This window comes from Arachis ipaensis, chromosome B9, assembly GCF_059453495.1.
Source record: "Arachis ipaensis isolate K30076 ecotype BB chromosome B9, ASM5945349v1, whole genome shotgun sequence".
In the NCBI taxonomy this organism is placed as follows: Eukaryota; Viridiplantae; Streptophyta; class Magnoliopsida; order Fabales; family Fabaceae; genus Arachis; species Arachis ipaensis.
Window position 1 is genome coordinate 101452900 of NC_142444.1, and position 15845 is coordinate 101468744.

The 15845-nt window shown below is 39.5% G+C and overlaps 1 protein-coding gene across 1 annotated transcript; it reads left to right on the forward strand.

The window, feature by feature from the left end:
- Positions 1-513: 513 nt before the first annotated feature.
- Positions 514-7473, forward strand: LOC148545662 (uncharacterized). The gene is made up of 2 exons (XM_088499082.1): positions 514-529; positions 6305-7473. Exons 1-2 carry the CDS (start codon positions 514-516, stop codon positions 7471-7473), a joined length of 1185 nt encoding a protein of 394 aa, XP_088355208.1.
- The last annotated feature ends 8372 nt before the right edge of the window (positions 7474-15845 follow it).

The window sequence follows — 15845 nt, forward strand, 5'->3', positions numbered from 1 at the left end:
TTCATTACTACTTTGGTGTCATTGGTGGGTGTTGCTATTGCTTCAACATATTTAGACACGTAGTCTACTGCCACAAGGATGTAGGTGTTTGAGTATAAATGCAGGAATGGTCCCATGAAATCTATACCCCACACGTCAAACAACTCAATCTCTAATATTCCTTGTTAAGGCATGACGTGACCATGAGGAAGGTTGCCAGCCCGCTGGTAACTATCATAGTTACGGACGAACTCTCTAGAATCCTTAAAGAGAGTAGGCCAGTAAAAGCCATTTTGGAGTACTTTAGTGGCTGTTCACTCACCTCCAAAGTGTCCTCCATAGTTTGAACCATGACAGTGCCATAGAATTCTCTGTGCCTCTTCTTCAGACACACAACATCAGATTATTCCATCCGAGCATCTCTTAAAGAGATATGGCTCATCCCATAGGTAATATTTTGCATCATGCATGAGTTTCCAAGCTTACTGCCTGGTAAACTCCTTGGGAATGAACCGTATAGCCTTCTAATTTGTAATGTCTGCAAACCAAGGTACTGTCCGGATGGCATAAAGTTGCTCATTTAGAAATGATTCGGATATGTCAGTAGAGGGAGAAGAAGTCCCTGCTACTGGCTCAATTCGGGACAAGTGATCAACCACCTGATTTTATGTCCCTTTTTCTGTCTCTAATTTCTATATCAAACTCTTGCGGGATTAATACCCATCTTATAAGTCTAGGTTTAGAATCCTGCTTAGTGAGTAGATACTTTAGAGCAGCATGGTTAGTATAAATAATGACCCTAGATCCTACCAGGTAGGTGATAAACCCATATTTTATGATATATTTTGTGCTTAATCTGAGTGATTTATTCAATCCTTCACCCACTTATTCATATTAATTGCATGGTTTTACTTTTCCTTCCTTTTATGTGATGTATGTGAAAAACATGTTTCCTATGCTTAAAAGTAATTATTTTGATTACCCTTTTATTTCCATTCGATGCCGTGATTCGTGTGTTCAGTAGTTTCAGATCTTCTAAGGTAGGAATGACTTAAAGGATGGAAAGGAAACATACAAAAATGGAAGGAAAGCACAAAACGGAGTTTTTGAAGAAACTGGCATCCACGCGATCGCATGGGCGACGCAGCCGCATGCCAGCGCGAATCAACAGCGACACAACCGCATGACTGACGCGATCGCGCGCCATAAGCAGAACACATATGACGCGGCCGCATGACTGAAGCGACCGCGTGACAAGGAAAACTCCGAATGACGCGACCGCATGACCCACGCGGACGCGTGATAGAGGCCACGCACCAGAAATTGCAGAAAACGCTCCCAGCGATTTCTGAAGCCCTTTTTGGCCCAAATCCAAGTTCAGAAGGCATAGACCAGAGGTTATGAAGTGGGGGAACGCATCCATTCAGGAGGAGAGTCTCCAATTAGTTAGTTTTCCATGATTTAGATTTAGTTTTGAGAGGGAGATTCTCTCCTCTCTCTTTAGGATTATGATTTAGATTTAGGATTTTATTCGCTTTCCGGATTATCTCTTTACCAGGTTCAATATTCCTTTTTATTTTGTTCTCAATTTAATTATGAATTCTTCTATGTTACAGATTACTCTTTGAATTAATGTTAATTGAGGTATTTCAGTTTAATATTGCTTTCCTTTATTTATGTTACTTTTATCCCCAATCTGAAGACATTTTTATTCCAGTAGATTTACTTTTTCTCTTTCAGTCTTGGTTAAGAAATCAGTAACTCAGGAGTTATCAAACTCAAACATGATTGATAATTGTTATCTTTGCTAATTGAATTGAACTTCTATATCCCAATCTTTCCTTAGGGATTAACTAGGATTTGAGGATCTAACTAATTAGTCACTTGACTTTCCTTTGCTCTAGCAAAGGTTAACTAAGTGGAATTAAGATTCAATTTTCATCATCATTGATAAGGATAGCTAGGATAGGACTTCAAATTTCTCATACCTTGCCAAAAGTGTGTTTTACAGTTATTTATTTAATTTACAGTCTTTTACTTACTTTAATTGCAATTTAAATCACTTGTTCCTCATCTTCAAAACCCCAATTACAATCTTCATAATCAATAATAAGAACATACTTCCCTGCAGTTCCTTGAGAAGACGACCCGAGGTTTAAATACTCGGTTATCAATTTTAAAGGGGTTTGTTACTTGTGACAACCAAAACATTTGCATGAAGGGATTTCTGTTGGTTTAGAATCTATATCTACAACGCGACTATTTTTATAAAATTCTTTACTAGCAAAAATCCTAACGTCAAAATGGCGCCGTTGCCGGGGAATTGCAATCGTGTGCCTTATTATTGGTTATTGTAAATATTTTTCTGTTACGTGTTTATTTGTTTTTATTTTCTTCTTTTATCTTCATTAGCTACTATGAATTCTCACTCCTCTCGCTTTGAGTTTGGTTCTAATATTGTTGAAAGGAATGAAAGTTATAACAAGAACATGCATCAAGGTCAGAGCAATCAAAGATGGATGGAGCCAAGAGGATCTGATCAACCCTTTAGGCAGCAACACCCTCCAAGATATCATGGACAAAGACCATTCTACAATGCATACCAAGGCAATAGACATGGTGGACAATCTTGTAGTTACCAACAAGCCCCACCCTATGCTTATAGGCCATCCTCTCAACACAACCTTGAACCACCACACTCACAAGCTCCTTTTCACCATTCGCCACCATATGATCCTCATTTACCCCGATTCCAATCTAATTACTCCCAAACACCACCACTTCCCAATATACCACATCCAAATGCATCACCCCGAGAATCAGAAGTTCGCCTCAAGGGAGCAGTAGATCAACTTCAAACAACCCTTCATCAACTGGAGCAAGCAATAAGTCAATTATCTTCTAGACGTTCGAACATTCAAGGGCCTCTCAGAGCCCATGTGGACAATCTAATGAAGGGCGTAGCATGAAGGAGATATTAGAAACTCCAGTGGACAAGACAGAGCATGACTTCGTACTAGAACAAGTAGAGGAAGCTGTCATTATACAAGAAGAAGCGTTGGTTGAAGACTTAGGAGACGCTGAACTTCCATGGGAACCCAGAGTTGTGGAGAATTCTGTCAAGGACATTACAACTGATGCTAAGGAGGATAGTTCACAATCCCCAAGGCAGGTATTTCATGAAAAACTAGACAGAATAATCCAAGAAGCAATTTTCCTTGATGATGATAATCTCAAGTCAAGTTTTTCTAGTAATGAACTTGCATCCGCGAGTGAATTCTCTGAGATCGAAGAATCTTCCCCAAGCGAGTACAAAGATGATACGGAGGTAGAGTTTTCTCAACCTCCAGTTTATGACTTAAGTGACGAGGAAGACATAGAAGGCTTTGATCAGGACATGGATACATTTGAAGAATTTTGCAAAGAAGTGAAGAATTTCACAGAAGAGCACAAGGGAGTAGAACTCACAGAACCACTGGAACCACCTATCCCAAGGCCATTACCACCTAATACAAGCTTCAAGTGGGTACAATCCTTTACCTTTAGCTTTATTTTTCCACTTGAATATGGTTTGCTTGAAACAGATGGCCAGCTTAGAGCTCTCTGCGGCTTTAAGAGTAAGAGGAAAATGGCTCGTGCTCAGAGCTGGTGCACAAAGTTCAATAAGGTTCCATGATTCAACTCGAAATGTGCGGATTGGCATCATGATCTATCAAATGGATCTCGGAAAAGGTTTGGTTATTCTGGTGAGAATCTAATTTCTAAACCACCCGGATGGAAAAATATAGATCAAGACAAAGGTGGATTTAAAAGCCTAGTTTGGGATCCTGGAATCTATTCTGACATTCGTCACCCCGGGAGCCTGAGAATCTATTTGAAGCTTCTCAGAAGCTTTACATGCCTAGTTTGGGACCCCGGAGGCTATTGGCATTCCAAGCATTGGTGGAGATTTATGGACGAGTTTAAGCATAAACCACCATAGCAGGAAGCTCATCCAATGTCCAACTTAAGGACTTTAACTAAAAGTGCTAGGTGGGAGACAACCCACCATGGTATGGTCGTTTCTTTTTCAGTTTTATTTCGTGTTATTTATTTTTATTTCCTTTTCAATTGAACCTGAATATTCTTCATTTGCATTGCATATTGCATAATTGCATACCAGTTTAATAAAAAAAAAGGGTGCGCGACGCGACCGCATCATTCATGCGATCGCGTCAAGTTGCGAAAACACTCCCCACGCGTCTGCGTCATTCACGCGGCCGCGTGATCTGGAGATCAGCGTAAACATCCAACGTCCAGAAAGTTAGGCTGGAATCGTGCGGCCATTGTGCATTTTGCACAAAATGCCCACGCGATCGCGTCCTTGCACAACATCAATCCCACGCGACAGCGTGAGCGACGCGATCGCGTCGCATGGATTACACAACATCCCAAAAGGAGACAGAGAGTTGTGCTAAAACGACGCTGGAATCGTGCGTTTAGCACAATTTCCAGCGACGTGATCGCATGCCCCCGGCGATCGCGTCATTCACTCTTTTAGCTATTCTATGCGATCGCGCCACTCACGCGATTGCGTCAACCACCATTTCAGCCAACCATGCGACCGCGTGCCCCACGCGATCGCGTGGATTCAAATTTATAAAACCCCCCCAGTCACGCGAACCCTACCATTCGTGCCCCCCAACCCCTTCTCCTTCCTCTCTTCTTCTCCAACCACCCAACCACCACCCAGCCACCATCACCAACCGCCGCCATCCCGCTGACCACCCAGACCCCGCCGCCACGCCACCCCCTTCCTCCTTCCCTTTCTTTCTTCTTCTTCCTTCCTCCTCCTCCCTCCACCGCCACTGCCCCCCTCCGCAACCACCACCCACCGCCGCCGCCCCGTCCCAGCCACGCCCCCCCATCCGCCACCCACGCCCCTTTCCCTTCCTCCCCTTTCTCTCCCCTCTGCCCCCATTATCCTTCCCGAAGCCCCTGCCTCTGAACAGCACCCGCCGCTGCCGCACCACCGCCAACCGCCGTGCCAGCCACCACCGCCACCATCCCCCAGCCACCTCTCTGCCCCACTCTCCTTAATTCGCCTACCAGGTTCCGACGAACACCACCCTTCTATCCATTCATAGTTAATTCATATTTTTCTGTTTATGTTCATATTTAGGCTAGTTAGATATGCATGTTGTAGTGGATTTTAGGTTGTTAGGTAGTCTAGGATGTGGTTAGTGGATTTAGGCCTGTTTAATTGCGCTGTTCGTGTTTCTTGTTTTATAATTTTCGCAATTCTGCTGTTGCTGTGTGTTAGTAATGTTCATATGCTATTCTTCAAGTTCATGCTGCTATTGCAAATGTTCTTTCTTGTTCATACTCTTTAATTGCAATCTGTTTTAATTCATATGAACTATTCTGATTGCTATTTATTTTCCGGGAACATCCAATTTTAGCCGGAATGCTGCCCAAATTTCTGTACATTGTTTTGATTTTCATTCCTGTTTTGGTTTTGGCAAACTTGAACTCTGCTTTAATCAGCTTTTACCAAATCAATTGCTGAATGACAGGGCAAGCTTTCTTATTCTTTTTAATTTCCTGGTTTATAAATTGCATCTTGGATGATTCAATTCCACTTTTCGCTATTTTCATTTGAGTCATCCCTAACTTCCTTGTTTGAATTTGAGTTATCTGTTGCTTTAATTTGTGAATTCTCGTTATTTAGAAATTGATCCTAATGTCACTTACTCTAATCCATTTTTATTCCCTAATTTTAACTTCATAAACTCTTTTTTTTTAATTCTAACCAAACCTAACCCTTCAAAACATCTCTTCTGGTTTTTCACTTTCTTTTTAACATTCTAACCGAGGCATGATGATACTTTTTCTAATCAACTTGAATGGAAGTACATTTTGGATTGTTACATTTTTTTCTCAGTATTCTAACTCTTATACAATCCTTAAATGCAAATTTACTTAACTCAATTTCCTCTTCTATTGCTCCTTTGCCACTTTGTGTTTCTTTTTATTATTTGCCTATTTATTTTTCTGTTTTTATTATATCCTGGTTTTCTATTTTTCAGGATGTCTGCCAGCCAAAGAAAAGGAAAAGCAAAGGCAACTACTGGCAAATGTAAAAAAGGAGAATCCTCCATGTCTATCCTGGATATCATGCACGATGACTCCTGGCGGGAGAAACACTTTACCCCACAGGAGAAGGCTGACCAGCTACTCCCTGCCACTGATCCCCTTAGATTTGCAAACCGATACTGTGAGCTGAAATATCCGGTGTTTGCAACCTCTAGGAACCTGTACCTGGAGAGGACTTTGAAAATCCCAGAAGAACTCCAGCAATACACCTCTGAGCAAATCAAACAAAGAGGCTGGTTCTTCCTGGAGAGAAACCTGACTGAGGTCAATGCATCTTGGGTAAGGGAATTCTACTGCAATTACTTCAAAACTTCCCTAGATGTAGTGAACCTTAGGGGGAAGCAGATTCTGGTCACTAAAGAGGCCATAGAGGATGTTCTGAAGCTACTGCCTAAATCTGATCAGCTGGATGGTTATCAAAAAGCTGAGGAGGATATGCGCTTCATGAAGTTTGATTGGGATGCAGTCAAGGCCAGGATAGCCCTTGACCCGACCGTTCCATGGATCATGGGTCAGAACACCGCCATGCCAAAGGGAATCAAGCGGATTTACTTAAATGATGAGGCTCGGCTATGGTACCAGATCCTGAGCAATTTTGTCATGCCGAGTACCCATGAGACAGAGATACCTGCCACTATGATCACCCTCCTATGGTGTGTGATGGAGGGTAAGGACCTGTACCTGCCACGCTTTATCCGGTACTATATGGCCAGGGTCCATGTCCGAGGCACTCTACCCTTTCCTTATCTGATTACGCAGCTAGGCCGTCGAGCTGACGTGTCTTGGGAGGATGCTGATGAGAAGCCACCTGCTGCAGAATGCAAGAAGATTATCCCTCACAGCAGGAACTTTCTGGCTTTGGGCTACAGACCTCCATTCCTCGCTGCTACTGCTGAGACAGCCACACCATTTACCGGCCCCTCTTCTTCTACAGCTGCCCCAGCTACCCCTGCCACCACCACTGCACCTCCACCTGCCTCAGAGCTAGTTTATCACCTAGTGCACCACCTATTTCGACGGCTCGACCAAATGGAGCGTCACAACAAGAGACGCTATGAGCACCTGAAGCTAATGATACGATCTGGCGACATCCCCTCCGAGCCTGACACACCATCCGAGGCATCTGAGGAGGAGGCGGATGATCATGAGGCAGAGACCCATCCACAGAGCAAGGCTGCGCAGGCAGGCACAGAGCAGGCGGCATCACATCAGGAGGCTCCGCCTCAGATTCAGGCTGTAGACCCCGAGATCCCTATCCAGTCAGCACCTCCTCTGCAACAGGCAGATCCTCAGACCACCACAACAGAGACTCCAGCTACCCACCCTTCCAGTGATGACACCCTTTCACACCCTACTTGAGTGAGCATCAGGGACGATGCTTCATTTTAAGTGTGGGGAGGTCGCCATCTCTGGCGTATTCTTTTGGTGAACCACTACAGACTCTTTCATTTTATTTTGCTATTTTTCTGTATTTTTCTCTTTATTTTTATCTTTATTTTCTCAGTACTTATACATTGCTATTTTCATGTATTTATACTATATTTATGCATTTTGCATTTTTAGTTCATATTTTAACCATTTAGTTTGGTTGCAATTCTAACTTATTAGTTATAGAAATTGTGGATTAATTAGTATAGTTTACCCTTTTTAGCATAAGATAGCTTAGTTTATATTGAAAATATAAAAAGGAAGTAAACTAGGAACTTGGACATAATAGAAATAATCCACACACCTTGTGTATATAGCATTACATGTTAGTTAGTTAACAACATTTCATCAAGGAGAAACACTAGAACTTTAAAGCCACCTTAAGTTTTACATTGAGAATAATGGGAACTTTTAATTTTACTTGCATGACATACATAATTGATAAATGATTTTTGAGCTAGAGAATACACAGCCTGTAAGTTTTGAGCTTAATTGTATGGTTACATTCAAACCATAAATTTTATTCCTGTGTGTTCTGCCCTTCTTATTTATTCTGGTGTTCTTTACTTTGTTTTAATCTATATGTTCGATTATAGAATAGAAATACATACCAAGAGAGTGATTGAGGCCATTGTTTGATTTTAGCTCACTTATCCCAAATTAGCCTACTTTTTATATCACCCTTGTTAGCCCCCTTGAGCCTTTAAATCCCCTCTTATTCTATAAGCCACATTACTAGCCTTAAGTAGAAAAACGAAATAAAAATCCCAAGTTGAATCCTTGGTTAGCTTAAGATAGAAAGTGTGTAATTGTTTAAGTGTGGAAAACCTATTAGGAACATGGATGATAAAAACAAAAGGTAGAAAAGTTGAAAAGAATAAAATAATTCAAATAAAAATTTTGGAAAGCATGCTCATGTAAAATCAAATAATTGAATTACCATGTGCAATAAAAAAAATGTTATTTTTCAGTATTTGAATAAAGGGATACAAAAAAATTCCCCAAATGCAAATTAAATGCACATGGGACCAAAGTTAAAGTATGAGCATGTAACATCAAAAGTGGGAAAAAGTGGGAAAATAGGTAAAGAAGTTTTGCTTTACAAAGTATGTATGTTAGGTGAGGTCTTAGACTAATCAAGGATTCGCTTAATTAGCTCACTTAGCCTTATACATATACCCTTACCTTTACCTTGGCCCCATTACAACCTTAATTAAAGACCTCATGACTTTGGTATGTCTATACTCTATAATTGTGGATTGGTTAGATGAAGAACAAAGTTATAGAAAGGAAGGATAAAAAGAAGAATAGAGTGATTAACCCAATAAACACTGAGTGACTAGAGAGTAAACACAAAATCCAGTGAGGGTTCAATAGCTCATTAACATATATCTCTGCTTGAATTATTAATTGTCTTGCAAGTTTATAAAATGTTTTTCTCTCCCATCTCAACTGTAAAAGTGCTTTATCATTATCTAAGGTTTGGCTATGTATATATATATATATATATATATATGACTCCTTGAGAATGTGAATTGATTCAACTACATGTAAGCTTTATATACAAGTGAATAACAATTAAGAATTGCATGATGCATGTAGGTAGTTGCATTTAGAGTAGATTGCATTGCATGAGATTCTACCACTTTAACCTTAACTTACTCTTTATCTTGGACTTAGCATGAGGACATGCTATTGTTTAAGCGTGGGGAGGTTGATAAACCCATATTTTATGATATATTTTGTGCTTAATCTGAGTGATTTATTCAATTCTTCACCCACTTATTCATATTAATTGCATGGATTTACTTTCCCTTCCTTATTATGTGATGTATGTGAAAAACATGTTTCCTATACTTAAAAATAATTATTTTGATTACCCTTTATTTCCATTCGATGCCGTGATTCGTGTGTTGAGTAGTTTCAGATCTTCTAAGGCAGGAATGACTTAAAGGATGGAAAAGAAACATACAAAAATGGAAGGAAAGCACAAAACAGAGTTTTTAAAGAAACTGGCATCCACGCGATCGCATGGGCGACGCGGCCGCATGCCAGCGCGAATCAACAGCGACGCGACCGCATGACTGACGCGATCGCGCGCCACAAGCAGAACACATATGACGCGGCCGCATGAATGAAGCGACCGCGTGACAAGGAAAACTCCGAATGACGCGACCACGTGACCCACGCGGATGCGTGACAGAGGCCACGCACTAGAAATTACAGAAAACGCTCCCAGCGATTTCTGAAGCTTTTTTTGGCCCAAATCCAAGTCCAGAAGACATAGACCAGAGGTTATGAAGTGGGGGAACGCATCCATTCAGGAGGAGAGTCTCCAATTAGTTAGTTTTCCATGATTTAGATTTAGTTTTGAGAGGGAGATTCTCTCCTCTCTCTTTAGGATTAGGATTTAGATTTAGGATTTTATTCACTTTCCGGATTATCTCTTTACCAGGTTCAATATTCCTTTTTATTTTGTTCTCAATTTAATTATGAATTCTTCTATGTTACAGATTACTCTTTGAATTAATGTTAATTGAGGTATTTCAGTTTAATATTGCTTTCTTTTATTTATGTTACTTTTATCCCCAATCTGAAGACATTTTTATTCTAGTAGATTTACTTTTCCCCTTTCGGTCTTGGTTAAGAAATCAGTAACTCAGGAGTTATCAAACTCAAACATGATTGATAATCATTATCTTTGCTAATTGAATTGAACTTCTATAATCCCAATCTTTCCTTAGGGATTAACTAGGATTTGAGGATCTAACTAATTAGTCACTTGACTTTCCTTTGCTCTAGCAAAGGTTAACTAAGTGGAATTAAGATTCAATTTTCATCATCATTGATAAGGATAGCTAGGATAGGACTTCTAATTTCTCATACCTTGCCAAAAGTGTGTTTTACAGTTATTTATTTAATTTACAGTCTTTTACTTACTTTAATTGTAATTTAAATCACTTGTTCCTCATCTTCAAAACCCCAATTTACAATCTTCATAACCAATAATAAGAACATACTTCCCTGCAGTTCCTTGAGAAGACGACCCGAGGTTTAAATACTCGGTTATCAATTTTAAAGGGGTTTGTTACTTGTGACAACCAAAACGTTTGCACGAAGGGATTTCTGTTGGTTTAGAATCTATATCTACAACGCGACTATTTTTATAAAATTCTTTACTAGCAAAAATCCTAACGTCAGTAGGATCTGAACTTGTCGATGGCATAAACCACTGCAAGTAGCTCCTTTTCTGTAGTAGTGTAGTTTTTCTGCGCATCATTTACTACGCGACTAGCATAATAAATGACATGCAGAAGCTTGTCATGTCTCTGACCTAGGTCTGCGCCCATTGCATGATCACTTGCATAACACATTAGCTCAAATGGCAAGTCCCAGTTGGGTGCAGAGATGATAGGAGCAGTGCAAGCTTAGCTTTCAGAGTTTTAAAGGCATGCAGGCATTCTTGGTCAAAGACGAATGGAACATCAGTGGCCAAGAGATTACACAGGGGTTTAGCGATTTTAGAAAAATCCTTTATGAACCGCCTGTAAAATCCTGCATGTCCTAGGAAGCTTCTGATTGCCTTGACACTAGTAGGTGGAGGCAAGCGTTCTATCACTTCCACCTTAGCTTGATCCACCTCTATCCCCTAATTTAAGACCTGATGCCCAAGAACAATGCCTTCAGTTGCCATGAAGTGGCATTTCTCCAAGTTTAGAACTAGGTTTGTTTCTTGGCATCTTTTCAGGATCAGGGTCAGATGATCAAGACAGGAGTCAAATGAGTCTCCATAAACAGAGAAGTCATCCATGAATACTTCAAGAAATTTCTCTACCATATCAGAGAAGATGGATAACATGCATCTCTGAAAGGTGGCAGGCGCATTGCACAGGCCAAATGGCATTCATCTATAGGCAAGGTTGTCAAACTTGCGAGTCTAAGCAAACTCGTGGAGCTGACCTAGACTTGACTCGTAAAGTCGTACGAGTTTACCTGTTATGAATTTTTTTAATATATACATATATATATATACTCAAATTTAGGCATTCAAAATTAATAAGTTCAACTTCAAAATATATAATAAATTAAAATAGTACCACAATTATAACACGTACTTTAGAAAACACATTCAAATTCTTCACAAGTATGCATCTAGTTTAACATTGAACTCACACACAATCAAAGCTTCAAATAACACAACTGGAAAAAAGAAAACAACAAAATAACAAGTAAATGGCCTCATAAACTAAAAGTTGAACTGAAATCCTTCAATATCTTCATCTTCCATGGTATCAATATCCTCATCTTCACCATCTTGTCCCTGAACCAACAGTTTCAAACATTTTATCCCTAAATCAACAATAATAAATAATCAAATTAGTAAGTTTGTCCCTAAATAAAAATTCTTCTCCTAAATCAAATAATCAACTATGAACATTGAACCATATCATATACTAACACAAACACACATTAACACTGTAATTTACTAAATTTGTAACTGCAATAGCTTTCAATGATCAGAATTTAGATATTCAAAAGAATGAATTAACAATGATCATAATTCAAACATTCATAATTTATACAATTCCAGAGGCCAGAACAACTAAAAAATTAAAATTAGTAATAAGTAACAACTAGAAAATTCAGGAAGTCAGTAATAAACTCAAGTAACAACTATGAAATCTTTTCAAAAAAACATACCTGAATGAAGGCACTGAAGTGGCGCGGTCATGCAGGAAGAGAAGCGGCAAGGTTGTGCAGCAGTGGACGTAGAGAAACGGTAAACGATGGCAGCAAAGCAGAGCAGATCAATAGAGGCAGCAGAGGCTCGACGAATATATACAACTCTGCGCGATGGTAGAGGCTTGACAACAGCGTGGCAGACACGACAGAGGCTTGACGTGCATAAAAGAGAACAGAGAGCGAGATAAGGAGAAGGCGAGAAGCAGAGCAGAGAGTGAGACGCGGGGTTGTACGTGAAGCTGAGCAGACAAAGGAGCAACAATGCCAGCCGGCGAAAAACAGCGATGAAGGCAAACGAGTGAACTCAAAACAATTAGGGATTTAGGATAAGTGGGGGAGTCACTGAGCCAATTAGGGATTTAGGCAAATGAGTGAGGGAGAGAGAGAAAACATCAGGGAGTGAGGTAAGAGGGAGTCACTAAGCCAAATAGGTATTTAGGATAAGTGGGTAGCATTTTTTCATTTTTTTTTGTCAAAATGCCAAAACGACGTCGTTTTTGGCCAAAATGGGAACCTAACACAAGCTTGCTAACTTGCTCTCAAACTCGCGAGTTTGACCAAGTTTATGCGAGTCTAGCCAAGTCTACCCGAGTTTACTCAAAAACGAGTTTGTGTCCGAGTTAACTCGATTTCACTACCTAAACTCGTAAACTGGTACGAGTTTATGAGTTAACTCGAGAGTTTGACAACAATGTCTATAGGTGAACATGCCAGAAGGACATGTGAATATCCATCCAGGAAACAATAAAAAGTATAACCTGCTAGTCTTTCTAGCATTTGGTCAATGAAGGGTAAAGAAAAGTGATCTTTCCTGGTGGCGTCATTGAGTTTTCTGTAGTCAATGCACATGCGCCACCCTGTAACTGTCCTTTTTGGGATCAGCTCATTCTTTTCATTGTGAACCACTATCATTCCTCCCTTTTTAGGAACAACATGGACATGGCTCACCCAGGGGCTGTCAGAAATGGGATAAATGATCCCAGCCTCCCAGAGCTTAGTGACTTCCTTCTACACTACTTTCTTTATAGCTGGATTCAATCGCCTCTGTGATTGTACCACTGGTTTGACATTGTCCTCTAGTAGGATTTTATGCATACATCGGGCTGGGCTAATGCCCTTAAGGTCACTTATAGTCTACCCAAGGGCAGTCCTATGTATTTTGAGCACTTAAATTAGTGCCTCTTCTTCCTGTGGCTCTAAGGTAGAGCTTATGATTACAGGATATGTATCTCTGACGAGAGGGCAGAAGTCAGCTAATTAAGAAACCAATATAGAGAATGCGTTGGGAGTATAGTTCTTAACCAGCTAAGATCCACCTTGTCAATTTAGAAAAGTTGTCACAAAATTTAGAAATAAAAATACTGGGAGTATGAGTCCCAGGTCGTCTCCCAACGAGTTGTGAGAAAGGATGCTAATTTATTAATTAGGAATTTTCCGAGAGATTTTGAGTTTGGATAATGAGTAATAAATTAAAGTAATAAAACTAAGAATGATTATTAATATTTTAATAAAAAGTCTTGACTGGGGGAATGATTAATTGGAAGTTCTATCCTTGTTGGGATCTCTTAAATGTAGTATCAAAAGTTGTTTTCACTTAGTTAACCCTTACTAAATAAAGGAAAGTCAAGTGATTGAGTTAATCCTTATTCGAAAATCCTAGTCCTCTCCCTTGGGAAGGTCTAGCGTTAGTAAATACAGAACTAGCCAACAACTTCCAATTTAACCAACACTTAAGCCTTCCAACTCAAGTGTCTCCTCTTAATCAACCCCCATGTCAAGTTTGGGAAATCTACTCCATTGACATGAATATAATACTCAGAAAAATATAAGAAGAAGAAATAATAAATTAAATAAAATAAAATAGAGACTAAAAATTAATTGAAGGTAAAAGTAATCCTCTTTATTAATAATCCATGAAAATAATCCAATTAGAACTCTAAATAAAATAAATAAGGATATGGAAGAATAAGGGACAAAGTAAACAAACTTGAATAATGTCTTCAACGGAGGTAATGACTCTTCAATATCCAAAAGTATGAAACAATGAATGTAAAGTGAACCTAGAGGAAAAGTAATCCTCTCTAAATTCAGATCTAGAAACCTAAAAACTATCCTAATGTATCTAAAACTGTATGTCTATTATGTCTAAGATGTGTGTCAAGTTGCGTGTTGAGTCTTTGCATGTTCCCTGGCTTTATTCTGTGTTTCTGGGCCAAAAACTGGGTCAAAATGCGGCCCGAAATTGCCCCCAGTGTTTTCTGTTAATTCTGCAGATTGCGCAGGTCATGCGTACACGTTGTTCACGCGTTCGCGTCATTCAGCGATTTTCCTTGTCACGCGAGCGCGTCGTCCACGCGTTCGCATCATTTGTGAAGACTCTAATCCATGCGTACGCGTCAGGCACGCACACGCGTCGCTGCGATTTTCTGCGTTCCACGCGCTCACGTGAGCCATGCGTGCGCGTCAGTGTTCGCTGGTCATCTCCTTAGTTTCTTGTGTTCCTTCCATTTTTGCAGGCTTTCTCTCCATTTTCTACACCATTCCTGCCCTATGAAGCCTAAAATACTTAATACACGGATCACGGCATCGAATGGTATAAAGGAGGATTAAAATATACTAATTAAAGATCTCTAGGAAGCAAGTTTTCAACCATAAAACGATACTAAGAAGGAATTAAAAATCATGCAATTAGTATGAATAAGTGGGTGAAGACTTGATGAAACCATTTAATTAAACACAATGTAAACCATAAAATAGTGGTTTATCAACCTCCCCACACTTAAAGATTAGCATGTCCTCATGCTTAGCTTAAGGAGATAAAATAAATGAGTAGGAAAAATTAAGACTCATGCAATGCAATGCAACCTATGTATATGAATGCAACTATATGATTCTGTTTACTTGGTTAAAATAAATAAGTTCTTCAAGACAAAAATAACTCAAACTTCACTAATTCAAACTATACAGTAAATACAAGTAAACTTGTAAGAAGACAGCTCATGAAAGCAGGAAACATAGAATTAAGCATTGAACCCTCACTGGTGGTGTATATGCACTCTAGTCTCTCTAGTGTATAGGGTAATCACTCTACTCTTCTCTAATCATGCTTTCTGAACCTTGTTCTTCACCTAACCAATCAACAAATATTTAATGTACCAATGCAAATATCATGAGGTCTTTTCAAGGTTGTAATGGGGCCAAGGTAAAGGTGAGGGTATATATATGGCTAAGTGAGCTATAAATTGAATCCTTGATTAACCTAAGCTCTTACCTATATACATATTCTATATACTTTAAATTCATGCTTAGCTACCCAAAATTCTCACTTTTGCATTACATACTCATGCATCAACTTTTATTTTAATTTTTATCACATATGCATTGATCTTTTCATTAACTTAACTTAGCATTGGGGTAATTTTATCCCCTTATTTAATTACTTAATTACTTGAAGCAGACGTGTCAGCGACACTTCCGCGTCGCGTGCCTTTTTTTTTTTTTGAGCATAAAAATAAACATAACATTGCCAATGCACATGGATTTTTAATTTTTCTAGTTTC